This window comes from Erithacus rubecula (assembly GCF_903797595.1).
Source record: "Erithacus rubecula genome assembly, chromosome: 27".
NCBI classification, from domain to species: Eukaryota; Metazoa; Chordata; class Aves; order Passeriformes; family Muscicapidae; genus Erithacus; species Erithacus rubecula.
The window spans coordinates 4,337,218-4,364,565 of record NC_136679.1 but is presented as its reverse complement, the minus strand read 5'-3'; the positions used below and the strand labels follow the sequence as shown (position 1 = coordinate 4,364,565).

Here is a 27,348-nt window from a genome sequence, read left to right as displayed (position 1 = left end):
GCGGAAAAGACATCCTCGAGCTGGGATCACAAGCAGCAGGACTCACGTTTAAACTGGCAAGCATTGAACCCTTGGGATGCAGCTGGTGCGTTAAACCCCAGTCATGAATTAAACCCCGCTCATGACAAGTCTGCTGACAGACACCTCAGAGATGAGGGGGAAGTTCACGCTGCAAGGCACAACTATGGCAGCACACACAAACAGCCAAAGAAGGAGGACAGGCAGCATTGGGTTGGACATAATCCGCTTTTCTACAAGGTGTTGAGCCCTGTGAAAGCAGAGGGACAGCCCAGAGCCACCACCCTCAAAGCCGAGCAGCGTCTAAATGGGAACCTGGATTTTCTCTCTGACCCGTTGGTTCAGAGCCGCCCCGCTGTGAGCAGCAGAGGAGAGGCCATGGCCGAAGGGCAGCATTCCTCTCTAGGCTGGCACCCCCTCATCATCCCTGACACCAGAGAGGATGCAGACTCCATGTTCCTCAATAAACCTTGGAGGCCCCACAGTCCACACCTTTCGCCAGTTCCAGGAGAACTCTTGGAAAGCACGGTCAATCATCACCTGCGCTCTCTGGTGCCAGACAAAGGCGTGCACGGCTTCATGGCTCACATGGAGCGAGCCCTGAGCATGGACTGCAGCCTGCCCCAGCTGAAGCTGGCCTGTGCCAAGATGGTCTCCAAGACCGCGCTGCTTCTAAAGGCGCTCAGTGAGAGGCAAAAGAACCAGGGAGCCTCTGACCACATCGACAAATGCCGTCTGCAAGAGCATATCTCCAGATGTGTGACCCCGGAGGAAGACAATAAGCTCACAGAGAAGGTAGGAGAGCTGCTGAGCACTGCAGCCTGTGTCCTTCTGGGCAGGGGAGAAAGGAAGGAGTAATCCTCTCAGCACCGTGATCTTCCTTCCTTTTCTCTGAACAGGAAGCACAGCAGTCAGAGGTTAAGTTTGTGGTTTTGTTATCCCTCTTCGTTATCATTGGAGTGATGCTGAAAGTCTTCTTCCATGTAAGCCAGTATCTTGTTTGACTCATAGCTGGGTGTCTTGTAGCTGGAGGGCCCAGGTGATGAGCCCCAGCTGCCACTGCAGATGCCCCTGCACGTGCCGGGTACCACAGGAGATGTTTTTCCTGGCCTGGAGCTTGTGGCAGCTTCCACAGTGCCCGGCTCAGCAGGGTTCAGCCTGCCTGGGGGAACCTGGTTCTGCCTTCTGTCCCTACTCTTGCCAGCTTTGCTTTGCTCTCCTGCCTTCAGCCACACAGCAATGAGAGCTTTCGCCCCCTCCTGTTTGGCACAATATTACAGGAAAACCAACGTTACAAATCTCCCATTTTCAATTCCCAGATGTGCTTTTTATCGCATAAAGCTGATTTCCAACCGTGCTACACCAGGATCTCGTGCCTTAGAAGGTAACTGCTGCCTGCCCATGCCACTGCTGTGCCCCCAAGAGTCTTTGCTGTGCAGAGAAACTCCTCCTGGAGCCCCGCAGCCGCGCAGGGGCCGCTGCCCGGGACTGCCCTGGCTATGTTTCTAACACATCGCCTTTGGGGGAGCCCTGGGAAAGGGGGTCCTGAGCTCCTGAGGCAGGAGCTCCCAGCCCAACCAGCCCTTCCCACAGAGGCGCTGGGATGGATGTCCTGAGCTCCAGTGTGGTCCCGAATTTCTGTGAGCACAAGCAATACCTCTGTGTTCCCACAACAGTCTCGGCTGCTGATGGCTCTGCCCTATTTCACCCACTCCATCCCCACAGTGACTGGTGATGTACTCACTCCCACCCTCTCCAGTTTCCTTTTGCATTCAGGGCTCATTCCCAGCTGCTGCAGCCATTGCCATCCCTGCTGGGGCTCCCCATCTCCCTTAGGCTCTGCTGACACAGCCCCTGAGCAGGGAGAGGTGCTGGCACGTGCTGCAGCCCTCCCTGGCCAAACCTCTCTGCTTACGGACAGGGAGCAGGCACCTCTGGGGATGTGATGCCCGGAAGCCTTGTTCTCCCCACTGACCTTGCACTCTCCACTGGTTTGCAGCCCTGGAAAGGCCACTTCCTCACTCCTGCAGCAGCTGCTTCCCCGACAGGGCACTGTATAGGCAGCCCTGGTGCCCACAGCCTCCATCACCAGCTGCCTTCTCTTTTTATCCCTCTTCTCCCTTTCTGTTTTTTTTTCAGCTTCTGCGTAAAACTGCCACAGGAAGAGAGGAAGGATAACAAGGAGGCACAGGATGTGGAACAGAACAGGGCAGGGAGCCCCTGCCAGTGTTGCCCCTGTTTTGGTGCTGTTCATGGCACTTCCCGGTGCAGTTCCCCCTTCATGAAGTCTGAACTGCCGTGGATTCAATGCATCAGGGATGTTTATGAAGCCCAGAGATCAGAATCCTAGCAGGAGCATAGTGGGAAGAACTCAGGGGGAAGACTTTCAAGAAGAAGATCAAAGGATGCCAAGAATTCTATAGCTCCCATTTGAGTATAGGAACTGCTTAGGCTCTCGTTGGATGCTGTTTCATATGCTGTTGTTCTTTCCTAGGATGCTTTTTGCTTGGCTGTAATTTTCTTGCTGTCACTGCTGAGGGAAGGCCAAAGGGTGCTGCAGGCAACCATGAGCTTGGCACACCCTGAGAAGGTATCAGTACCTCACAGTTTTCCCCATCCCTTGTAGAAATGTTCCTCCCTGCATTCAATAAAAATTAAGATTGTCCTTGTTCCTCCTGCTGTTGCTGAAGTATTTGTAAAAGCAGTTTCTCTTCTCCCTTATGGCATTGGCCACATTCAGTTCCAGCTGGGCCTTTGCACCTTTCTCCCTGCATGGCCCAAGAACACCCTTGCCGTCCTCCTGCAGTGCTGCCCTTCTTCCAAAGCTCCAAATTCTGGGTCTCCCCTGAGTCCCAGCCAAAGCTTCCTGCTCAGGCACTCTGCTTCCTCACCGCATCGTCTCTGGCCACACCAGCATGGCCTGTTCCTGCCTGTGCCTTCAAGGATTTCTCCTTGCGGAATGTCCTGCCAGCCTGGATTCCTGTGCCCCTCTGGACAGCGTCCCCAGGGAGCCTCTCAACCAGCGTGGCTGCACTGACTCACCCTGGGCAGCCCCTCCAGCCTGGATGGACCTTTGTCCACATGCTGATTGTCCAGGCCCCAGAGCCCCGGAGCCTTCACCGTCTTGTGTAGGGGGAGCCGGGAGGGTGAGATGGGCCAGGAGAGGATTCCCCTGCTGCCCCGAGCAGGGACCTCTTTGCATTCCCTCTGTCTCTACGTTCCCCTCCTTCTGCCTGCTGGCAACAACCTTGGGGATCATTTGGCTGTGTTTGTCTGGGACATTTGTCCAATGGCCTCTTCAGAGTGGCTGCACCAGTCCCTCTCACACTCCCTTATACTCGTTATCTTTCCACTTTCCCCTTCAACTCTGCCTCTGGGCTGAGTAGAGGATTTATCTATTCATACCTCACACAGGTGTTATTCCTGCCAGCCCCAGTGTCACTGCCTGGCTCCAGCATCCGTGCAGTAGGCCTTCCTGCATATCTCTTTGCATATCAAAGTAAGACACCTTGCAGTAGTGCTTCTGAAACCTCCCAAGGCCCTGTAGCTTTCCAGGCTCAAGAGTTTCGTGCTCCAAACGGCTCCTGCAAGCACAAAAGCCCTGCAGGTTTGGTGGGAAGGGGAATGACCGGTGTCCTCCTGCAGGGGCCATGGCACTGCTGTCCCCGTGGTGCTGGCTTGGAGCGGCACAAGCAGCACTGTCCCCTCTGCACCCCTGAGGCTTCCACCTGCTCCTCCTTCCCTTTGCCCTCCCTCACAGCTGCCGAGCTCCCAGGCTGATGGTTGCATGGGTTTCATTCCTGATGCCCCTGTGCATCCTTGGGAGTTGGATTAAGTGTTGGCAGAGAGGGTGATCTTGGTCATCCTGGGAACCCCTGGGACATAAGTGAAGTGTTCTGGGGTTCTTTAAAAATCTGTGATGGAGAGGAAGAAGTACGAGGCAGAGGCTTCTGTTGGTGTAGAGCAGGTCATGTCAGGTAGCATGTGCTTCCTGCATATTCTCACCTCTCCAAATCCTTCCCTTTCACTGTGCTTTCCAGGCTCTGCCCATTCACAGCCACTTAATTCAAGCCCAGTGTCTTCCCAGCATGCAGAGTGGTGTAGGAAAATCTGTTTCTCCACATCCAGTACCCTGCCAGGTACAAAGCTGAGCCAAGGATTAATTTTCCTGGGAATCGAGAGCCTGGCAGATACTTTTAGTACAAGCGATGCTCTCACTTTAGGTTTTGTTCTGATGTAGGAACTGCTGATGCTTTCCTTGGAGGCTGCTGATTTGTTGGCTATATCCCAGGATATTTCCTTGGATCCCAGTTCTTTAGCTGTTGTTTCCTTGTCATTTACTTGCTTCTAATTCCTTGGATAATCCCTCCTTGGAGGCAATATTCTTGGCTTTTTCATCACTACTGTTTCCTTTACTATTTCCTTAAATTTCCTTGACGGTTATTTCCTTGCCCTTATTTCTTTGGATGTTGTTTCTCTGCTGTTATTCCAGACGAAAGAAGCCTAAGAAAATGCTGTACCCCAGAGACAAGATGTTCCAGCCTGGGCCCTTCCATTCATCCAGCACCCCAAGATCTGAACCAGTTACTGCATTACCCCTCTCTGCTGGGGAGGATGCTGCTGGGTGGGTGCCATGATTAGGACAGCCCAAAGTCCTCTGGGGACTGGGACTGGAGGGATCCAGGAAGCTTTGGGTGTCCCAAGCAGTCACCAGAGCGCAGGCTCCAGAGCTGCGGTCTTCGCGGGGCCGTGACATCCCGGGGGCACCCTGCGCATGTGGCAGGGTCCGTGTGTGTCCAAACGTCTGTCCGTGTGTGTGCAGCTGCGTTTCTATGTGTGTGTGCAGCTGTGTCCAGCTGTGTGTCTAGCTGTGTCCGTGCGTGTTCAGTGTCCCTAGCGCGGGGCGTGACCGGGCGATATCTGCCCCGCCCATCCGTTCATGACGTCAGAAGGGCTGGGGTGTGCGTGCTCAAGGCACTTCCGGGTTTCCCGGCCGGAGCCGCGGAGCCGGTGAGCGGGGGGGGCTGGGCCTGATAGGAGGTGCGGGGTGAGGGGGGCCGGGGGTGCGGGGTTGGCATGAGGTGCGGCGTGAGGGGGGCCGGGGGGTGCAGGGGTTGAGGGTGACTGGCAGGAGGTGCGGGGGCCAGCGGGGTGCTGGGCTGGCAGGAGGTACGGGGTGAGAGGACCAGCGGGTGCAGGGTGACGGGCGCCTATGGGGTGCGAGATGCTGGGGTCTGGCAGAGTGCGGGGTGCTGGGCTCTGGCAGGGTGCTGGGCTCTGGCAGGGTGCAGGGATGCTGGGCTCTGGCAGGGCGTGGGGTGCTGGGCTCTGGCAGGGTGCAGGGGTGCTGGACTCTGGCAGGGTGCGGGGTGCTGGGCTCTGGCAGGGTGCAGGGGTGCTGGGCTCTGGCAGGGTGCTGGGCTCTGGCAGGGTGTGGGGTGCTGGGCTCTGACAGGGTGCAGGGGTGCTGGGCTCTGGCAGGGTGCTGGGCTCTGGCAGGGTGTGGGGTGCTGGGCTCTGGCAGGGTGTGGGGTGCTGGGCTCTGGCAGGGTGCTGGGTGCTGGGCTCTGGCAGGGTGTGGGGTGCTGGGCTCTGGCAGGGTGCTGGGTGCTGGGCTCTGGCAGGGTGCTGGGCTCTGGCAGGGTGCTGGGTGCTGGGCTCTGGCAGGGTGCTGGGTGCTGGGCTCTGGCAGGGTGCGGGGTGCTGGGATCTGGCAGGGGGTGGGGTGCTGGGCTCTGGCAGGGTGTGGGGTGCTGGGCTCTGGCAGGGTGCAGGGGTGCTGGGCTCTGGCAGGGTGTGGGGTGCTGGGCTCTGGCAGGGTGCAGGGGTGCTGGGCTCTGGCAGGGCGTGGGGTGCTGGGCTCTGGCAGGGTGCAGGGTGTTGGGATCTGGCAGGGTGTGGGGTGCTGGGCTCTGGCAGGGTGCTGGGTGCTGAGGTCTGGCAGGGTGCTGGGTGCTGGGCTCTGGCAGGGTGCGGGGTGCTGGGCTCTGGCAGGGTGCGGGGTGCTGGGGTCAGGCAGGGAGTGCAGGGTGTTGGGATCTGGCAGGGTGTGGGGTGCTGGGGTCAGGCAGGGTGCGGGGTGCTGGGGTCAGGCAGGGAGTGCAGGGTGCTGGGCTCTGGCAGGGTGCTGGGCTCTGGCAGGGTGTGGGGTGCTGGGCTCTGGCAGGGTGTGGGGTGCTGGGCTCTGGCAGGGTGTGGGGTGCTGGGCTCTGGCAGGGTGCGGGGTGCTGGGATCTGGCAGGGGGTGGGGTGCTGGGCTCTGGCAGGGTGCTGGGTGCTGGGCTCTGGCAGGGTGTGGGGTGCTGGGCTCTGGCAGGGTGCTGGGCTCTGGCAGGGAGTGCAGGGTGTTGGGATCTGGCAGGGGGTGGGGTGCTGGGCTCGTGCGGGGTGCTGGGGTCAGGCAGGGAGTGCAGGGTTTTGCAAGCAAGCGCTGCTCCCCCAGCTCCCCATGGCCGGGCATGCCCTAATCCCCCCACAGCTGCCCCCCGAGCCCCCAGCACAGCAGTCTGGGCCTCTCCTCTCCGTGCCCCCGTGTGGGGGACAGCAGGTCAGATGCGCCTTTGCAAGGGACCCCGCTGGGAGTTGGTGTCTGGTCCTCAAAGCACTCCCACCAGCACTGACACCCCAAATCTCTTGGCCTGTTCCTCTCACCTGCACCTGTGGGATCTTTACAGCTTTCCCCGATTTATCATGTGTTACATTCTCAATAAATCAGCTTTTCTCATATAAAATGAGCAATTGCAAACAAGCCCTGGGTAATTATTGTGTAAAATGCAGAGATTAAAAAGCACTTTCCTCACTGCCTGCCTTCCTCACAGTGACGGCTGTCCCACTGCCGAGGGATGCGGGCCGCCCACCCAGCCGGATGGCACCGGGAACATCCACAGGGAAACTCCAGCGCTGGGAATCCAAAGCAATACAAAAACTGGGAATAGAAACCTGGGAACATCTTGCCTCAACACGCTGGGGCTTTCACAACCTGCTTGGCCCGTGCATGGTGGCTCCAGCAGCTGCAGCGCCACAGAAAATCAACCCCAGCTCTCCCTACGGCTCCAGCAAATTGTAGCCTTTTTGCAGAAGAAGGTAATAGGCTAAAGGAAATTCCCAGTTTGGAGTGTTTGGGAAGCACAGTCTCACCACCGAGGCTGGGAGCTCAGTGGTTGCTCTTCCTGCTCTGGCTGCTCCTGGGCCCCCTCAGGGCAGAAGCTAGACTCGAGCATTGTCAGTGACACTTCTCCAGCCACCACCAGGTTTGTCAGCTGTGACAAACAGGGACAAGGGTGGAGTGATAGTCCCATTCCTCACTCGATGCCTGTATTCCTGCCGTGGGAATCACAGCACTACTTCCTCAGGCTGGGCACAAGGAAGGAGCCAAAGTCGGACTATGAGGGTCCTGCTGGGGCTCTGTCCTGTCCTAACCCTCACTGAGCTGTTCTGAGGTGTTTTGTTCTCCAACCAGCCAACCCCAATCCCCATTCCATGCCACTGGCTTTCCTGCTCCTGGGCTGTCTCTGGGCCCACCTGGCACTTGGTTCTGGGTGGAAAGAAGGAGCTGTGTGGAACGAGAGGGCCCTTGGACCCACTGTGCCACCAGAGCCCCCATGTCCCCAGGGCAGATGGTGACTGGCACAGCACTCGTGCTTGGAAAATGACTGGCTCTGTGTCCAGGCCTTGAGTCACCGCTCACGCTGCCGTTGTGGGCTGTTGTTTTCCATCCCAGAGCACAGGCAGTGACCTGCTGTTTATTTATAACTCACAGAGTGTCACTTCTTGGGAGACCGAAGAGCCAGGCTCTGGGACAGGGCCTCTGCTCTGCTGGCATGAGCCTTGATTCCAGCTGTTCCTAAAGAAGCTGGCTGCTTTGTAGCAGTTTGGGAAATCAGCAGCTCTGCCCTCGCACCATGACTCTTCTCCTGGGTAGGTCAGACTCACTGCCAGGGGTTGTTCCTCACTTGTTTGCCTTTCCCTGTTTCACCCGTGGAGCCTCTGGGCTGATGGCTGCTGGTAGGTTTTCTCTGCTGTAGCTGTGCTTGTCTCTGTGTCAGCACATCCATCCCATCTCTTATCTTCCAAGATCACAAGGAACAGCTGTGGCTTTCCAGGATATGTCTGGAAGTGCTCCAGACCTCTCTAGGTCTTTCTAGACCCAGTGCCAGGGCTGCTGTTCCGATTTCCCTGTGTTTCACCTAAGATTTTGTTTGGTGAAATCCTCCTCAGAGCTGCTTCCTTGCACTCGTTATTCAGGAAAATGCTGTCCCACAGAAGTGGTGCTGTGTGGATTCGTGGTGCTGGAACAAACTGGTTGGACTGGTCATGGTGGGAGTGGAGAGTCCCGTGGTGAAGGTGGTGGGTTGTCCTTCTCAGCTCTTGCCACCTGCAGGCTCTGGGAGAGGTGATGCTGGCAAAGGAGAGTTTTGGGGGAATAACTCTCACTTTGTAAAACTTAGTCCATGTCTTTGTAAAACTTAGATTAAGTCTTTGAAAAACCTCTACTGTCACCCTTTTCCCTGTGACCAGCTCAAGACTCCAGGGTAGTACTGGAGCTGGAACACGTGCTTCCTCCCTGGCATGAGAAATGCCACCCTGTACCCCTCCTCGAGTCTCCTACCCTTGGGTCTTAGATCTTCCTCAGGTCTCTCACCTTTGAGTCTTCTCCCACACTTGGGTCTCCTCTCACTCTTGGATTTCCCACCCTTAACTCTCCCATCCTTGGGTCTCCCACCTTCATTGTCTCTGGGGGGAATGTTCCTCTTGTCCTCAGGGTGCAGCAGGAGGTGGTGGGGAAAGGGGCAGAGGCTGCCCCACCCTGGGGAGCTGAAACCTCCCGGGTGGAAGGCAGAGATGGGGGTGGCTCCCTGCAGTCCTTGCCAACCACTGCTGCCACTTCAGGGGCCCCTTGCTCCCCCAACCCCCCCAGCAGCCCCTGAGCCAGAAAACTTGCTCCCCCATCTCTGTGTTGCAACACAGGGAGAGGAAATCTTATGACAAGCCACAGCAAAAACAGTTTCATTTTCTCTGAAATCGTCTGTGAGCCCTGGAGACACTGATCATCTGTCCCGGGTTTGGCCCCAAGGAGTTCTTGTTTTGCTCTCAACAGGGCCAGCAGCTGTGATACCTGCACAGGATGCCCTGGGTCTGAAATGTTCCAGGTCTGTGATATTTGGAGTTGGACTGCTGCAGACTTGAGCTGCTCTGGGTTTAGACCACTGCAGATTTGGGTCACTCTGGGTTTAAACTGCTCCTGATTTGGACACTGCTGCCTTTGGGACTGGCTGTGACCATGTAGAAGCTGCTCAGCAAACCATAGTTCTGCCCAGGCTTGGCAGGTTGATGCTGTCAGCTCTGTTCAGAGAAAGTTCTGGGGATATTGTGTTTGCTTGGAAATAAAATCTGAGACATGAGTGCATTGCAAGTCTGTTGTCTGCCAGAGGCAGATCTAACCCTGAAGCAAACAGCTGGGCTCCTCCTCCTCCTCCTCCTCCATTTGGATGGCAGGTGATTCCAGCTTAAGGGAATAGTTTGATAAGACAAGGTGGAATAGTTTCAGACTGACAGTCAGAGTGTTGGATTGGATACTAGGAGGAAATTCTTCCTTGTGAGGATGGTGAGAGCAGCTGTGGCTGCCCCCTGGATCCTTGAAGTGTCCAAGGCCAGGTTGGACACTGGGTCTTGGAGCAGCCTGGGACAGTGGAAGAATCCTTGCCCATGGCAGGGGATGGGACTTGCTGGTCCTTAAGGTCCCTTCCAGCCCAAACCATTCTAAGATTCTATAAATAAATTCCTTCTCCAGCCTCTCATGTCCTTAGGAAGCTTTGAGCAGTAGCAGGTGCTGGAGCAGCTTTCAGATTCCTTTTTATGGCAGGCCCTGCCGTGTCTGGTGAGTGATCCAGATGTATGGGGTGAGGGATCCAGCTGTATTTGGAGAGGGATCCAGCTGTGCCATGGGTGTCTTTTTGACACCATGTGTTCTGCTCAGAGGCTCTAGGCACAGCTGGGTTTCACAGATGGCTCTGAGGGAAAAGCAGGGCAGGAAGCCAAGAGTCAGAAGTCAAAGGTCCCTTGTTGTCCCTGCAGTGGCAGGTGACCTGCCCAGACTGCTTGGATCAGGTTTTTGCAAGGTTTTCCATAACAGGAGGGCACTGGTTTTTTGTCTATCTCCCACCAAAGCAGCAAAGCAGCCCTGGCATCCCCTGCATGGGGAGATGCTGGGGTTCATGTGCCTCATGGACAACCAGAAGCCTCCCAGCACTTAGAGGGGCTTTTGAAAATTGTGGAGAAAGACTTTACGTGGGCAGTCAATGACAGGATAAGGGAGAAGGGATATAAACTAGAAATGGAGTTTCAGATTGGATATTGGCAAGAAATTCCTCCTGTGAGGCCAAGAAGGCCCTGGCACAGGATGCCCAGAGAAGCTGTGGCTGCTTCATCCCTGGAAGTGTCCAAGGATGGGCTTGGAGCAGCCTAGGGTAGTGGAAGGTGTCCCTGTCCATGTCAGGGGGTGAAACTGGGTGGGTTTTAAGGTCCTTTCCAACCCAAACCATCTTGGCATTTCATGATTCTCCTCAGACACCTCTGTGCTGACAAGGGTCTGTCCCAGCTGGGTTTGGAGCATCATCACTGCTCTGGCATGTGACAGAGAGCTGAATTCCTGTCACCTATCCCCAGGCTCACTGAGGGGTGACACCCCTTGTCCAGGCCACCTACTGCCACTCCCATTTGGTTTTTGGGTGCCTTTTCCAGGCTTGGGCATTCTGGGTGACATGGGGACAAGGTGAGCAGGCCCTGGCCATTCCTGTGGCACTGCTGGCCAGACCTGCCTGGCAGCTCCCCCAGCCTGGGTGCTACCTGAGGGCCCCTCACCAGGGTTCATCACTCCCTCCTGCTCTCTTGGCCATGCTGTATTTTGCCTGAAACTCTCCTGGTCCCCAGGAAGCAGCCCCAGGCATTGTCCCTCAGAATCACAGGACCTTTCCATGTCAGTCACTCCCAGCTCACATCCCACAGTGTCGTGGCCATGAGCACCTGCAGAATTCCTCAGGGCAGGATCCATCCCTTTTGGGTGGCACCAGGAGCCCTTCCCCTGCTGGGTGAGTGGGTGAAGCCCCTGGGTGCTCAGCCATGCCCTCCTTGTCCCACAGGTGACATGTGAAGGCAGTGCAGGGAGCAACAGCAGCAGAGATGCATTCCAGCCACCTTGAGGACCCCAAGGAAGCCATCCAGGTGAGCCACATCCCCCAGTGCTCCCCAGACAGCTCCCAGTGCAACTCCAGGCAGTGTTGGGGACAGGTAGGACTTGTGGATGCTGCCAGCTGGGATTAGGATGGTTTATATTGGAATTGGAAAGGGATCCTTGATGGTTTGCCTGGGTTGGGGGATTAAAGGAGATAAGGGGTTAAATCACACCTTGGCCTTTGCAAGACCTCATGTGGGGCAGAGAAGGTACTCAGCTCTGATACCTGGATGAAGGACTGTTATCTCCCTCAATTTGGGGTCTCTTCATCCAACTTTGGGAGTCTAAACACATTCAACAAGCAAAGTTCAACATCAACAGTTAAACCCAAGCGTTTTATTTATCCCTTGGATGTATCAGTGCATGATGGATAAAATCATCTGCACTCTTTATTCTTCTCAGCCCTCAGTGCTCCTTCCATGGAGCAGCAGACCTGGGGGGCAGGTGAAAAAGCTGGAAAACAGCACCCCAAATAAGGGACACACTCCCTTGGCTGTTGTCCTTGAGCTACACCTGCTGAGAATCTTATTTAGACGATGAAAAAAATATCCAAGGCTGGAAATTTAATATGGGTTTATGCAGCCAACACAGGCTGGAGTCAAAATCTGAGCCTTGCTCAGGGAAAAGTCAGCATTTGCTGGGAATGTTGCGTGGTGCTGAAACATGGATTGTTTGATTGGAATTTGAGGAGGAATTTGTGATATCTTCCAAGTGCCTGCTGAGAAATGCAGCCTTGATTTAAAATAAGATTCATTGAAATATTCAGGCCCAGCTGCTTCAGAAAAAATCTCCACTGAGTGAAATTGATGAATTCACCAGACTCGCTGCTTTCAACTGGTGGAAGAGGAAATAAAGCTGCTGGAAGGGAAAATTCCCACATCCCAGCTCCAGAACCCATTGAGCCTGCCCGAGGGCAGCAGCAGAACACCAGTGTCCTTCCCACTGTTTTGGGGCCTGTCCCCTGAGTGTTTACCCAGCACAGCCAGTGAGGTCGATGACTTTGATTTCTGCTGACGGGCCCCATGTCACATGTCACATGCTGCTTGGGCTGACCTGCACGAGCTCAGGGAATCCGTTCCCTCCTCTGAGTTTCTCCTTTCTCACCCACACTCAATCCTCGTGTTTCCTCCGAGAGAGCGCCTGGAAAGAACCTATTCCTTTTTCCCCATCTCCTTAAGCCATTTCCTGTCTGCAGAGGCAGCACTACACACTCTAAAGGCAACCCCAGTTCTGAAGCACCATCTGAAATTGCATAAATTATTATTTTTATAACAAAATAAGCCTGATGCCAGGAGTGTGAGTCCCCAGCTTGACCGGTTCAGCTGCTCCAAAGGGTGAGGATGAGGCAGGAGTCGTGGTGTTTCACTGTGGATAAGCATTACTGGTTTTGAGCTCTTTTACATTAAATCCTTCCTAATATTTTCACTTTTATAATCCAAACCTGCACCTCCTGCCTTGCAGCTGATCAAGAAGCAACTGGTGAATGCCATCAAGGCTCTGCAGAAGCAGTACGTGAGCTCAGACACCGTGGTCACCAGCGATGATGGCAATGCCAACACTCTCTGCAGTGCCCTGGAAGCTGTGTTTGTGCATGGGCTGAAGGCAAAGCACATCAAGGCAGAGACTGGGGGGAAAGGGAAGAAATCAGGGGGTCGGGGCCCCCTTCCCCAGCCAGTCTTTTGGGGCCTGCTGAAGAGCATCACCCATCGGTGAGTGGCTCTTGCTGCTGACAGGTGTTCACACGCTCAGGTTTATCCCTTCTTTTAGTGCTGTCAGATTCAGGGAACAAGGAGAATGGCTGGATGAACAGGTGTGTCTCTACCCCATCTGTGTGCTCAGTCCCCTCAGCTGCAGGGAAGGATTTTCTTGTGGGGCTTAGGGTGGCTGCCCAGGACCCTGGGAGATAGAGGTAGCAGAGTGAAGCCCCTGCGGTGCCAAGAGGGATTGAACCCCCACGTCTCTGCTCAGCATGTACTGAGGGTGAGATGATGTCCCCAAAAAGTTGAGGATTGAAACTGAAGGCACACCCCTTTCTTATTTATTTCTGGGTGCCAGGCTGGATTTCTGGGCCCAGTTGAACCTCAGTGACTGCACTGGTCTCCAGCAGTGGCTGCTTGTGCACAACACAGGGATCTGGGCTCTCTCCTGGCCTGGTTCTGGTGGGACTGGTTGGCCCCATTTCCCCATGTCCCACCCAGCCTTTGAGGAGGTCTCTCCTGAGTGATCACTGTTTACTGGGGTTTTCTAAGGCACTCCCTAAGTCAAGTTCACACACAGTAAATAACAGCCCACACAAAAATTGTTCTGAAAGCCTCATCCAGCTCCATCACCAACTCCTGAATTATGAAAGAGCGGATGAAAATAACTCTTTCACATGCTGTGGGGGATATTTTTGTGCCCTTTGAAGGTTTTTTCCTTCTGTCTTGAGAGACAGATTACAACAGAAGTCTTACAAAACCTTTGCTCTGATTTTTGAGGTGTGTGCAGTGAGCTGGGATCAGGCAGTGTGGTGTCGCTGTTGGATTTTAGTGAAGAACAGCTGAATTCAGGAGTTTGGGATTACTTGAGCTCAACCCCAGCCAGGTTGTTTTTTTGGGGCTGCCACAACAGTTTTTGCTGTGTTTTGACTGCTTTTAAATTTGAAATGATGATTTAGACACATGGTTGTCACCAAGGAGGATCCAGCCAGCACAAGCCCTAAAAATACACAAGGACAGCAGGAATTTTTACCTCTGCATCGTCGCCCAGTGCAAGCAATGGGTGGGAGATGCTCCAGTCAGAGAGAGGAGGGTCAGCACCACAGAGCCACCTGGAATCCTTACCAACATATTTAGTTTGGGTCACTCAGGAGCCATCTCCCTCCATGGAAGACCACACTTTCCATGAAGGAGAGAGATTTTCCACAGCTGGCTTTATCCCAGCTCCTGAACTCCCTGTAGCAGAGCAGGTTGGGCAGTGTCTGATGAAGGCTATGGCCTTCCTGCACCCTGTGATGGACCAAAACAGAGCCACTCACTCCTGTTCTGTTCTTTTCCCTTTTTTCCCAGAAATATTGTCTCAGAGCTGGAACAGCTGGTGTTTATCAACACGGACGTGGGGCGCTGCCGGGCCTGGCTGCGTCTGGCACTGAACGACAGCCTCATGGAGTGTTACCTGAAGCTGCTGCTGCGGGACCGCAGCCGGCTGCATGAGTACTACCAGACCCCAGCTCTGCTCCTGGACACCGAGGAGTGCGAGTTTCTCCTCTGCTACCTGCAGGGTTTATCGTCCTTAACCTTCGAACTCTCCTACAAGTCAGCAGTTCTGAACGAGTGGACCATCACCCCGCTGTCCCTGTCGGGCCTGTGTCCCGTGTCCGAGCTGCTGGAGCCCCTCCCGTCCTCAGCCTCTGAACCCCGCAGGAAAGCATCACTGGGCTCCATCTCCCACTCCTCGGGGTCTGATGAGATCGAGATCCAAGCCCCTGTCCTGCCCATCAGCAAAGCCAGCAGCAAGACCAAGCTCACGTCGTCCTCGCTGAGCCTGAACACCACGAGCTCGTCCCAGCTGTCCTCCAGCCTGGGCTCCGACAGCCTCCCCCCGGCGCCCTGCGCCCGCAGCCCCGAGCGCGGCGAGGAGCCGCTGTCCTGCGACTCCGACCTGGGCACCGCCACTGCCGAGGACCTGGACAGGTCCCTGCAGGAGTGAGTCTCTCCCCACAGCTCATCTCCAAAGGAATTTATGACACCCTCTCTATAGGCAGGAAGTCTTTCTCCCTGTTTGCCTTTAACAAGCTCTTTTTCCCTTCTGGAAGGAGCTTTTGTTCTTTTCACAAACCGCTCAACACGGCTTGTTGAGACCCTGCTGCCACTCCAAATGAGCTCGTGGCCACCACTGAAGTGTGTGTGTGTCCTCTTTAACAGGGCAGAAACGTCAGAAAAATGCTGCTCCCTGGTTTCAAGAATGTCACATCTTCCTGGCATACACTGGGGGATGCTCCAGGGCTTTCCACAGGAGGAAAGAAATTGCTTTGTTCACAGGGAAGGGTAGTAATTTGCAGCTTCAACAGATCATTCAGAGAGGGAGGTTTGTCATGTTATGATTTATTCCTGCCAAGCATTCAGCACAAAGTTTCCAGGGTTATATAAGCTCTGAGTAATCTGTAAATATTTTGCCTGTCACCTTTAGAGTGTGACTCTGAGCGAGCTGAGCCTCAGGGTAATGCCTCTTCCCAGTTTTCAGGAAGAGTTGGAACTGCAGACTATGCTTCCCCATCCATAGTAGCATCATTCCCTGCTTCCAGGATTTTGCATCTTCCAATGATCCTGGAAGAACCTGCCTTGATTGGATTAAACTCGTGATGGAGATGCTCCTTTGAGTTTTAATCTTGGGCTGGTTTAATTCTAGAGCTGGCAGCAGAGTGGGACCACAGGAACAGCCAATCCTCTGGCCAGGCTCCACTGTTAATTGCTCATTAATGAAAACAGTTGGAATTTGGCATATACCCCAAGGCTGGATTCACATCCAGGAGCTGTACATGGGGCTGGGGCTGTGGGGAGCAGCCAGTGCTATCCCTCCATCCACCAAATTAAACCCCATTAATGGGAATAATAGGGAAATCCTCCCTTCACAGGCAGGGTTCTGCTCTGTGCCATGGGGCTGCCACTGCTCTGTGAGGCACAAATCCCACATTTTTCTGTTGGCATCACTGGGATTTTCCAGCCACACTACGCTGCTGCCTCACAGAGGCCAGCAGCGACATTGAACCCTTTTTACAGTGTTACAATTTGCAATAACAGGGTGGGGGGGAGGGCTTTATAGGTTTTGGTTATTGAGCTGCCTTCAAACCAATCACTTTTCCATTTCAAGGGTGTTGTCCGAGTTCAGCAAGGCCAGGCCAAGCCCGGATGCCCCGGAGGGGCGGCTGCTCCCCAGTGTGCTGGGCTGCTCCCCCCGGGCTCCCACCCACGGAACGCAGCAGGAGCCTCCCCCCAGCACCGACATCTCTGCTTGGGCAGCAGAGCCCACGCCCCCCGGCCCTGGGGATGGAGATGCTGCCAGCACACCCGGAATTCCAGCCCCTCAGGATGGTCCAGGCAGAGCAGAGAGTGGTGGCAGCGAGGGGAGCCCAGCTGTCAACAGCCCCACAGCCCAGCACCTGCTCTCCCCCCTGCCGGGCTGTCCGGTAGGTGCTACAGCTCCCTCCCTTCCCATCTCCTTGGGTTTGCACCCAGTGGTCAAGGGAGATAAAATGGGATGGCTTCAATAGGCACTGCTCCTCTAGAATCAGGGAATCCCAGAATGGTTTGGGTTGGAAGGGACCTCAAAGTTCATCCTGTTCTACCCCCTTTCATTGGCAGGGACACCTTCTGCTAGGCCAGGTTGCTCCAAGCCCTGTCCAGCCTGGCCTTGGACATATCAATTTATAGATTTCTCCAAACTCTCATCTTCCATGCTGCTCCCAATTGGTTGTCAGTGATGATTCCCACCCCATGGAGCTGTGGCTGTGCAGCTGCTTCAGGAGAAACTGGATCAAAGTGTACTCCCTGGTGAAAGAGGCACCAAAGCTTTTGTAGCTGTGTCTGGCCTGTCAGTCATCCCTCTCAGGAGCAGCTGCAGCAGGAAGTTTTGGGTTTGTTAGGGATATCTGGAGAGGGGAGAGCTCTTGCACAAATCTGGCCATGGGCTGTGTGCAAGAGATAAAACAGCCCCAGAGCTGAAGTTCTCATGGGGGGCTTTCTTCGTTTATGATCCACATAAGAGGAGGGAAAAGGGTTGACTGGACAGGAAACAAACTGGTTTCCCAGGGGGAAAAATCCTCCTGCAGCACATCTGTTCCCAGAGTGGGATGGCATCCCGAGTGCTGGTGTTGAGCAGCGGCGGATTTCCCCTGCTGCTACCAGGAGCTGATCCACATCCACTGGCTTCTGCTTTTAGGAAATTCTTTGAACAGCCCTGTCCTCTGTCTAATTTGTTACTAACTGTTCCATCCTGGTTCCCATTGTTTCCATGCTGGTTCCCATCCTTCCCATGCTGGTGAGGGTAGGATATACCTCACAGCCCCAGACCATTTCTCCTTTTGCTCTCTGCTCCTCTCGGTTCCCTCCCGCTTATCCCGTTTCCGCTGCTTCCTCGTGGCCCAGAGCCAGTTTGACCTAATCTATGTATAACATACTGTGTCAACAGGAAATTCCCCCTGCTCTCCATGACTCATGGAGCAACCTGCGTTCCTGCCCCGGGAGTAATGCAGGAGCCTCCACCCGTGATCCTCCCCCCAGGGTGGTGACAGCTCTTCTGCTGTCACTTCGGTTGTTATTCACAATGAAAGGCTCTTGTAAGGCTGCAAAGGGGAGTTGAAAGGACATTCCTGCTGGGATGCAGCTCCGGAAGGGTCTAGGAATGCTTGTCCCTTGTGCCAGGGCACTGAGCTGCGTTGTTTTTTCCTCCTGGTGTTTGCTCAGGGACCTTGTCCCAGCACCTTGCTCCTTTCAGGAGGAATTTCTTCACTAAAAGAGTGGTCAGGTATCGAAAGGGGGTGCCCAGGGAGGTAGTGGAGTCCCCATCCCTGGAGGTGTCCAAGGAATGCCTGGACATGCTGACACCCAGTGCCCTGGTCTGACTGCCACGGTGGGGATTGGGCACAAATGGGACTCGAAAGGCTTTTATCCCCTAATGATTCTGGGATACTTGTAGCCAGAAAAGCTCCTGGAGAAGCTACAGCCACATTTTTTCCAGCTCATGGATCTCATTCCCTCCTGGTACATGCAGACAAAGGCTTCTGCTTTCCCTGCCTTATTTTTCCACTGCACAGCCCAGGGCCCTGTAGCATTCTCTTGTGAGCCACAGGTCTTTATTTCACCCTTGACATCTCTGTGTTTCTCCCCATCTCTGTTCTTCCTGATGCTGCTTGTGCCCTTCCATGGCAGGGCTGGAATTTCACCCCCATTAGTAAAACTCCATGGATCTGTGGTCACTGCAGGGAATGTGTTCTCCTTCCACAGTGTTCTTAGGGGGAGAGAACAGATTGATTTTGGACTTTATTATCCCACCAGAATACAGTCCCAGTATTTTCCAGCTGTGGACACAATTCCATGGATCATCCTCTGATTGGAGGGAGCAGAGGAGCCATCCACCTGGGAATGGCCAGCAGAAAATCAGACAGTCATGGAATGGTTTGTGGAAGAGGGGACTTTAAAATTCATCTTGTTCCCAACCTCCTGCCGTGAGCAGGGACACCTTCCATTAAATCCACACATCAGTGCCTGGGATTTGGACTGTGCAGGAGCAGCCCCTGAGGAGGGATTGCTGTGAATGTGTATGGGGCTCAGGATGTTTGATGAGCTTAATAATTCATAATATTTCATTTGTTACTAGAAGAGCTGGATCTCAGAAGATGATTTCTACAGACCTTCCCCGGGAGAGAGCAGCAGGAGCACGGCTGACACCAATGGCTTCGGGCCAGAGGGGGACAGCAAGGAGCCAGCCCTGGGCCTCATCAGTGCCCTGGACTTGGAGAGGCTCTCAGTGCCATCCTCAGACACTGGGAAGCCCAAAATGTCCCCAGAGCGGGAGCAGAAGGGCTTCAGTGTGGTGCACCGCAGGCAGATGGGTACGTGCTGCCTCCTGCTGCCCTGTGCTTGGGGGCTGCTCCAGGTGGGGATGGGTTGCTGGAGAGAGCCATTGGCTGGTGTGAGCTGATGGCAGCACTGGAGTTATAGAAGGCAGTGGAGCAGTTCCCAAGGCATTGCTGAGCCCAGGGAAGCTCTGGTGGGAAGCATTTCAATGGGAGAGGGTCTGTCCACCCTATGGAACCTTTACTTGTTCCCAGCTTCAAAACCCAAATGCAGGGGGACAGTGATAGAGACCAAGATCCTGTCAGCTCCTGCCCTAGCCCACCATGTGTCAGCACTGGCCCTCACCCCTGCCATGCCTCTGGGTGCTTGCTCTGAGCCCCTCTTGGCTTTTCTCTCCCCACTAGCTTCTCCTCTTTCAACTGAGCCCTCTCTTGCCTCAGGTCTTTCCAACCCTTTCCGTGGGCTGCTGAAGCTGGGCAGCCTGGAACGGCGAGGAGCCATGGGGATTTGGAAGGAGTTTTCCTGTGAGCTGTCCCCGCTGGAGCTGCGGCTCTTCCTGGACCACGAGGAGCGGATCTGCGTGGAGACCTACTCCCTGCTGCGCTGCGAGTCCCTGGCGCTGACCCACTGCGACGGCCGCTTCGAGCTGGTTTTCCTGGGCAAAAAGCTCTTCCTTCGAGCCCCTTCCCGGGACGAGGCCGAGGACTGGCTGGACAGGATCCGCGAGGCGCTGCGCAAGTGCCGGCCGCAGCTGGAGGAGGAGGACTGGGAGACTCTGGAGTACTCTGAGAATGGAGGCGAAGCCCAGCCCACCCAGGGCGATTCCAGTGCTCTCCAGTACAGTGATGTGCCCGGGAACAGCTTGGACTGGACTCCAGCTCCAGAAGCAGAGCTGGATGCGATCAAAGAGACTGTTCTGTACATGGACGTGGACAAAACCTGGGTCCCGTTTATTTTTTCCCTGTCTCTAGAAACTCTGAAGTGCTTTAAAATCAGAAACAATGACAAAATTTTAAGCAACAGTTATGGCATAGAGACCATCCAGGACATCCTTCCAGACACGAGCCTGGGGGGACCCTCCTTCTTCAAGGTGATCACCTCCAAGGCTGTGCTGAAGCTGCAGGCTGAGAACGCGGAGGAAGCGGCCTCGTGGCGGGAGCTGGTCCGAGAGGTGCTCATGTCCTACCTGGAGAGCGCCGAGGAGGCTCTGACCCTTGGGGGCAGCTTGGATGGGCACTCCCAGGTCGTCCTGAAGAACATCGTGAAGGAAAACTGCTTCTTGTTGCAGTACCTGGTGGCCATCCCCATGGAGAAGGGCTTGGACTCACAGAGCTTCATCTGTGCAGGTACAGAACCATGGAATTGTTTGCGTTGGAAGGACCCTAAAGCCTATCCAGTGCCACCCCCTGCCATGGACAGGGACACCTTCCACTATCCCAGGCTGCTCCAAGCTCTGTCCAAGCTGGTCTTGGACACCCTTAGGGATGGGGCAGTTGCAGCTTCTCTGTTTTCACAGGAATCTCAGCAGCACAAGATCCCCTTGGTCTTCATGTCCTTAGTCAGGGGAATCTTTGGTGTCCTATGGGCACAGGGTGAGCCCCCCATGCTGAATCCTGATCCCACCCAGCCCAATCCAACTGGGATGTTACTGGACTCCCATTTAAGATGTTTTTGGTACAGACAGTGAGAAACAGGGGTTGAAGCAACCTTAGGTGGATTAGGAAACTCAGGACTCTCTTCCTGGGCATTTTGAGGCCCTAGCCTGTGGGGAAAGTGCAATCTGGAGCAGTTTTTCCAGTAAGGCAGCACAGGAGCAGGGATTGCCATGGGTGTGACGGGCTGATTTTGCAAAACAATCATTTACCCTTCCCTGACGCCTGTTGGCACGCGGGGAGATTCTGGTGACACCTTCACTGACCTCCACAGGAGCTGTAATTTGCTCTTTGCCTTGCTAAGTTAATTAAGTTTCAGATTTCTCTCCTGCTTCAATTATATTTCTTGTACCCTCCAGCAGGTTGGGTTTTTTTCTTTTAATCTCTCTCCTTTTTTTCTATTTTTTTTTCTGGTCTATTTGGTCTCTGCCTTCCCTTCCAGGCTCTGTCCTGCATCTTCCTCCTCCCCAGAGCTGGAAACCACAAGCCAAAAAGACAAATTCCCATTTTTTTGGTGTAGGTTTTCTTTAAGGATCTGCCTGCCCTGCTTTCACCCCCCCTTCCCAGCCTGACACCCGATGTGTTCCATTCCATCTCAGAGTAATGAGCAATAAAAGCTGGTTTTTCTTATTAATTCAGAAAGCAACACGTGACCTCCATGAATACTTTGGGGGGATGAGCTCCAGCTACTCCAGAGTGCAATGGATGGGGTAGTGAAGTCAGGAGGGTTCCCCACCTGTATAATAAAGATGGTTTTGGGTTAATCCATCCTGACCTCATCCCTTACAGATGAGGTTTTGATGCCCTGTGACAGCAGCGGAAAAGGCCTGAGTGAAGGCAAAATAGTGCAAAGCTACTGGTGGAGGTGATGGGACAGCAAGAGGGATTGAGGTTCTTCCCTAAACCACTGGGATGTTGCCAGAATTCATTTTTCTTTAAAAAAAAAAATTAAAAAAAATAAAAATTGAAACACTCCATGGATAAAAGTGGATTCACAGATACTTCAGCCTCCTTTTTATGGAGAAAAAGTGAAGCAGCAACTGTTGAACCATCATAGGCTTAAATCCATGGAGGGGGGGGCTGGAGGCCTGAATGTCCTAAAGGTGCTTTGACTGGCTTCTGCCCTTTCCCAAAACTTTATTGTTCAATGCCATGCTGCCAAAAGTTTCTCCCACATGCCAGCAGAGGCTGTGGGCAGCACAGGCCCCTCTCTCTCACCCCTGCTCCCGCAGGCTGCTCCCGGCAGATCGGCTTCTCCTTCGCCAGGCCCAAGCTCTGCGCCTTCTCCGGCCTCTACTACTGTGACAGCTGCCACCGGGACGAGGAGAGCGTCATCCCCTCCCGCCTCATCCACAACTGGGACCTGGCCAAACGAGGGGTGAGTCCTGGGCTGGGAGCGGGGAAACCTTCAGCATCTGCTTCCTGAAGGTCCATCTGGGCATTTCCTGGGCTGGAAGTGCCCGCTCCAAACCTCCCTCCGGGCTCTGGGGCTGCTCTGTGGTCTGTGTCCACCTGTCCCCTCTCTCTGTGGCCCAGGTGAGCAAGCAGGCCCTGCAGTTCCTGACGCAGATCCAAAACCAGCCGCTGATCGACCTGAAGCTGGTCAACGAGAGCCTCTACGAGCACGTGGAGAGGATGGGGCGGATCCTGCGCAGCCGGGAGCAGCTGAAGCTGCTGGGGGATTATCTCATCATGTGCCGCAGCGGCGCCCTGAAGGAGCTCAGCAGGAGGTGAGGGCCCCCCCAGGGTGACATTCCCCTCTCCTGGTGTCCTGGTGGTGTCCTGGTCCCCCCTCCTCACTCACCATGGGAGCAGGGAGCGGTGCTGCCAAGACTCAGGCTGGTTTTTCCCTCCATATCATCTGCTCTAAGGAGTTATCCATCTGGGTCAGCACAATGAGCTGTGACTCAGGAAACACCTTCCTGGCCGAGGAGCTTCTGGCTGGACAGGAAACACCTGGCAAAATAGATGAGATATTTATTTTCTTTTTTTCCCCCACTTTGAAATGCTCTCACATGATTTCCAGTGGCAGGATTTGGGATGTGAAAATAGGCTCTGCAGTGATTCACTTCAAGAGGCTGCTCCATCCAGGCTCCTCCTTGCTCCAAAGCTATTGGAGGTGTGGTGGAGACCATCTACCCCCCTTCCTCTCTGTGCTTCTTTCAGACTTGATCACAGGCATTACCTCCTGGAGTGTCCCCACAAATACAGCGTGGCTGATCTGAGGCAGGTGAGAGCTGTGCATGGTCATAGAATCACAGAATGATTTGGGTCGGAAAACCCAAAGACTACCCAGTTCCACCTCCCACTAGACCAGGTTGTTCCAAGCCCCTTGGCCCAGTTGTTGGGATTTTCCAGGTTAAAACACCCAGGTGTCTGTGAAGATGCCACAGAGATTCCCAACAGTTGGGTTTTTCAGTGATTCCCAAGCTGGGAGCTCCATCCTGGCAGGTTGTGGGGGTTGTTTTGGAGGACAGTCCTGCCTTCAGGTGGAGCCCAAAGCATGGGTGTGACACAGCAAACCCCCCCAGGCCGGGCTCCAGGAGCACTGACCCCTGTGTCCCCCAGATCGCTGACGGCGGCTTCGAGACCTTCCTGCAGTCGCTGCTGCAGTTCGCGTCCCACCACGTCTACAGCTGCGACCTGTGCACCCAACGGGGCTTCATCTGCCAGATCTGCAACAGCAGCGACATCATCTTCCCCTTCCAGTTTGACACTACCACCAGGTGAGTGAGCCACCTCTGCCCTCCCACTGCAGCCAGGACACCCAGGGGCACAGCCTGGCTTACTCCAGGAGCCCCAACCAACCCCTAAGCTCTGCCCCCACTTCCAAGGCACGTGGGGAATTGGAAATGGCTCTGAGGTGCTGATGCGACCTTGTGGTTCCCATGTCCTCAACCATGGGAACCATATTGTGGTGGCTATTTCCTCGTGAGAGCCTCATCCTCGTGGTGCCCATGTCCTTGTGGGAGTTGCATCCTCGTGGTGCCCATGTCCTCGTGGGATCCACAACCTTGTGGTTCCCTCATCCTTGTGAAACTCATCCTCACAGTGCCCACATCCTCATGCCCATGTCCTCATGGAACCCATCAGCTCCAGGATGCTCCAAATCCAGACTGTTTGAGGCAGGAGCAGACCATCCACACAAAGCCAAGATGTCACCAAGAGAGCTGGCTTTACAGACTGAAGATGCAGAGCCACTAGCACCTTGCTGTCAGCCTTCAAAGGCCTTGCTGGGTGCTAGGGCAGCCAAGGGGCTGGAGGGAGGAGGAGGAGGAAGGTTCTGTATGTCCCTGTCTTTCTCACCTGGCCAGTGCCTCTCCCATTCAGGGTCAGACTGACCTCTTGCAGGGGCTGCAGGAGGAAAGGGGAAGCAACAGTGGGACTGTTCTACATCCCTCTACAGCCACAGTAGGAAGGACGGACACATGGACAGAGATTTCATAGAATGCTAAAATGGTTTGGGTTGGAGGGACCTTAAAGTCCATCCAGTGCTACCCTCTGCAATGAGCAGGGATACCTTCCAAGTCCTGTCCAGCCTGGCCTTGGACAATTCAGGGATAGGGCAGCCACAGCTTCTCTGGGAGCAGAAATGGATGGAGAACAGCACTGTGGGATGTGCTGGGAGAGGATGAGGATGTTCCCAGCAGGAGAGGGGTGATACTGACTCTTACTGGGGTTTTCCCCTGCCCACAGAGCTTCCGTCCCTCACAGGCAGAGGGACCTGTCCTGCAGTGGGGTCAGCTGTGGGTCAGGGATGCTGGACAGAAGTTGGAATCAGGATGGGGATGGTGCTGGAGGGGAACTTTTATCCCCACCACCATCAGGGTTTGCTGAAGAAGTCAAACCCTTCCAGCCCAGGAGCCTGCTCCATTGTAGGTGGAGAGATCAACTCTCCCTGGCTATGTCATAGAATCGTGGAATCATTCAGGTTAGAAAAGTCCTGTAAGATCATCAAGTCCAGTTCCCCCAGCACTGCCAAGGCCACCACTCATTCATGTCTCCAGGTGCTACATCCACACAACTTTTAAATCCCTGCAGGGATGGGGACTCCACCACTTGCCTAGGCAGCCTCTGCCAGAGTTGGACAACTCTTTCAGTGAAGAAATTTTCCATAATATCCAACCTAAACTTCCCCTGAGGCAACTTGAGGCCATTTCCTCTTGTGCTGTCTGAGCCTATTTGGCATTGAGTACAATGCTGGCAGAGAGATTTCACAGGCCCATGGGCTGCATGGCCTCACTTTGCCTGGCAGTCCCTAAAAGTGAGCAGCAACACCCAGAACCTGCAGAAAATACCGAGGATACCGGGATCCATGGGTGCTCCCTGTGTTCCAGGGCTGCGAGTATTTCCGTGGAGGAGGAGCAGCGCTGCTGCCTCCCCTCCCTGCCACAGGGACAGCACTGAGCTCATTATCGAGGACAACAACATCCCCAGGGGACCGATTTTCCCTGGAAAAAGAGCAGCCGGGCTCTGGGAAGTGCTGGCACGCAGGGCTGGGCTGGCTGCTGGCCGGCCGGAGGTCTCGTGTGCCCTGCAGCCGAGCTCTGGAGTTTGTTGACGTCTTTCTCTGTCACCCTGACGGAGGAGGCTGTGCTGTAGGAAAGCAGCTCAGCCGACATCTTTAGGGAGCTGAGGGCGGTTTCCTGCCCCTCTGCCCGCCCCGGAGCGCCGGGTCACACCGGCACTCGCTGCAGGATGTGTCTGCACCGCCTCAAACAATGACCCCGCAGCGCAGGACCCTCTCCTGCTCCGGCAGCTCGGGGCGGGGGTGGAGGCGGGAGATGCCACTTCTCACTCGGAACCACACCGGGTGAAACCCGGCTTCCAAACGCCCCCACAGCTGGGGAGCCGCTGCCACCGCTGCTGATCCAGAGAGACCACGTGGAAGTGTGTTCTGTAAAATCTGTATTTTCTGTCCCAAATCCTGCCTGTCCATGCATGAGCCTGTCCCCAGCCCCTCGTGGTTTGCAGCTCCTCTCTGGGTGGATTTGGTCCCAGCTGTGGTGTTGTGGTCCCTTTTCTGGCACTGCCAGGTGTTTCTCTGTCCCACACATCTTTTAGGGAATTATGGTGTTTCGTGCTGTTCACACATGGATTGTGCACCAGGTATTTGCACAGGGAAGGTAAATCCAGCTGCCCTGCTGGCATGTGGCTGAGCCACATTTTACTGCCACTGATGATTTGGGGATCACAACCCAAAAAACTGACCTCAGCCCTCATAGCAGGGACGTTTGTGCTGGTGACTGAGCAGTGAAACCCCTGCCCGAACTGGGGTCCTTCACAGGATGTCACATTCCTGCTGCTGCTGAGCTCCAACACCTCTGCAAAGCCACCTGCTCAAGGGCAGCTCCCTCTTGGCTGCCTGTCCCTTCCCTGCAGCTCCACTGTCCCCACAGTCTCCTGGCCACATGCAGGTCCTGCTGTCAGGGCGGGTATCTCCCACCCCAGTCATGGCAAGCAGACAGTCCCCAACAGCAATGCTGTCACAGGGATTGGTGATGAGGGATCAGTGACAGGAGTTGGTGTCATGAGATTGCTTTCAAGGGATCAGTGTCACAAGGGTCAATGTCCAGGGTTGGGTGTCACAGGGTTTGTTGTTGCAGGGGGTGTTGTCACACCCTCAAAGCTGCACTCGGTGCTGGGAAAGCAGGGCACAAACCTCTGCTCAAACCTCACTCCCATCTCTTTCACACATTGGTAGCACCCACCACACTTCTTCCTGCCAAGCTGCTTCACTCAGAGCTGCTAGGGTGGATGAGGAGCTGCTGGGGTGGATTAGGAGCCGCTGGGGTGGATGAGCAGCTGCTGGGGTGGATGAGGAGCTGCTGGGGTGGATGAGGAGCTGCTGGGGTGGATGAGGAGCTGCTGAGGTGGATGCTCCACCCGAGCAGCTGCTGCTCCTGTGCTCAAGGCTCCTCCTGAGACAGAGCTGCAGCTCTGCTCATCAAGTGCTCAAAGCACACCAGGACAGGGAAGTGTGCCCTGCTTCAATGAGGAAGTTTGGTCTTTGCTCTAATATTACCAACACAGCGGGTTTGTTTTTTTCCTTCTTTTCCCAGGTGCAGTGAATGCAAAACTGTCTTCCACCGGGACTGCCATGCCCGAGCCCCGTGGTGCCCGCGCTGCGAGCGGCGGCAGCGGTACCAGCGGCAGCTGGAGAGCAGCACAGAGCCCAGCCTGTAGCCTGGCACTGACCTCGGCACTGACCTCGACACTGCCCTCGGGATGGAGATGGAGGGAGGGACAGAGCAGAGCCCCTCCCTGCCTGAGAGCCTGTCCTGCACCTGGCCCTGCCCTGGGGATAGGGGCAATGTGGGGTGGGTGTTCCTGCCCCACAGAGGGACCTTCTGCCCACCCAGGGTTAAAGAAGGGGACTGGAAAAATCCATCCCCCTATCCCCCTTCACACTAACCAGGTGCTGTTCCCTGTCACCCTCCTGGTGCCAATGTCCCCTCCCCAGTGGAACCCAGCGGCTCTTCAGGGTGTCATCCCAGAATTCCATTCAAGGGTGTGGAGAACTGACATTGATCAAAGCTCTAGTTTTTTAGGATACTGAAAACTGGTATTTTTTTACATGGGGGTTTTGCACAACTGGGCTGCTCTGGGTGGTTGGACCCACGCAGGGAGGGGACAAAGTGACACTTGTGCCTTTAGGGACCTGCACGCCCCAGGGGGACTGTGGGTGCCCAAGCATCTCCCACTCAGAGAGCCCAGCCCGGGCCGTGGCCTCCGGGAAGAGCTGGGGAGAGCCAGCCTGCTCCTCCCTGCTTGCTGCTGCTCATCCTCGGGAGAAATTTTATTTTCCTTTAACCCATCCCCACGCAAGAATTATTAAAGTCTATTTAACAACAAGTGAAGTGATTTTTTAGTTTGCTTCTCTGCAGTGGGACCT

The 27,348-nt window shown here is 55.0% G+C and overlaps 1 protein-coding gene and 1 long non-coding RNA gene across 5 annotated transcripts; both read left to right on the top strand.

The window, feature by feature from the left end:
• The first annotated feature begins 1,272 nt into the window (after positions 1-1,272).
• On the top strand, positions 1,273-2,690 carry LOC306812811. Its single transcript, XR_013776908.1, has 2 exons — positions 1,273-1,402; positions 2,158-2,690. It is a non-coding gene; the product is annotated as an uncharacterized lncRNA (long non-coding RNA).
• Positions 2,691-4,957: 2,267 nt separating this feature from the next.
• Positions 4,958-27,308, top strand: PLEKHM1 (pleckstrin homology and RUN domain containing M1). 4 transcript variants are annotated; one of them, XM_079327649.1, is made up of 14 exons: positions 4,958-5,028; positions 6,837-7,268; positions 7,778-7,935; positions 11,157-11,238; positions 12,710-12,957; positions 14,296-14,931; positions 16,097-16,412; positions 18,602-18,836; positions 19,242-20,147; positions 21,686-21,831; positions 21,990-22,183; positions 22,620-22,683; positions 23,022-23,179; positions 26,516-27,308. In XM_079327649.1, exons 4-14 carry the CDS (start codon positions 11,197-11,199, stop codon positions 26,637-26,639), a joined length of 3,069 nt encoding a protein of 1,022 aa, XP_079183775.1. In that variant the 5' UTR covers positions 4,958-5,028; positions 6,837-7,268; positions 7,778-7,935; positions 11,157-11,196; the 3' UTR covers positions 26,640-27,308. The 4 variants fall into 4 exon arrangements, with proteins under 4 accessions (XP_079183775.1, XP_079183777.1, XP_079183776.1 ...); XM_079327651.1 differs by lacking the exon at positions 7,778-7,935 and having other exon boundaries at positions 6,837-7,101; XM_079327650.1 differs by lacking the exon at positions 7,778-7,935.
• The last annotated feature ends 40 nt before the right edge of the window (positions 27,309-27,348 follow it).

Excerpts from the sequence above, each read along its gene's own strand:
- PLEKHM1 (XM_079327651.1), top strand. The coding sequence starts at position 11,197 with ATGCATTCCAGCCACCTTGAGGACCCCAAGGAAGCCATCCAG. Across the intron at positions 12,958-14,295 it reads CTGAAGAGCATCACCCATCG|AAATATTGTCTCAGAGCTGG; the intron begins GTGAGTGGCTCT and ends CTTTTTTCCCAG. Across the intron at positions 20,148-21,685 it reads ACAGAGCTTCATCTGTGCAG|GCTGCTCCCGGCAGATCGGC; the intron begins GTACAGAACCAT and ends CTGCTCCCGCAG.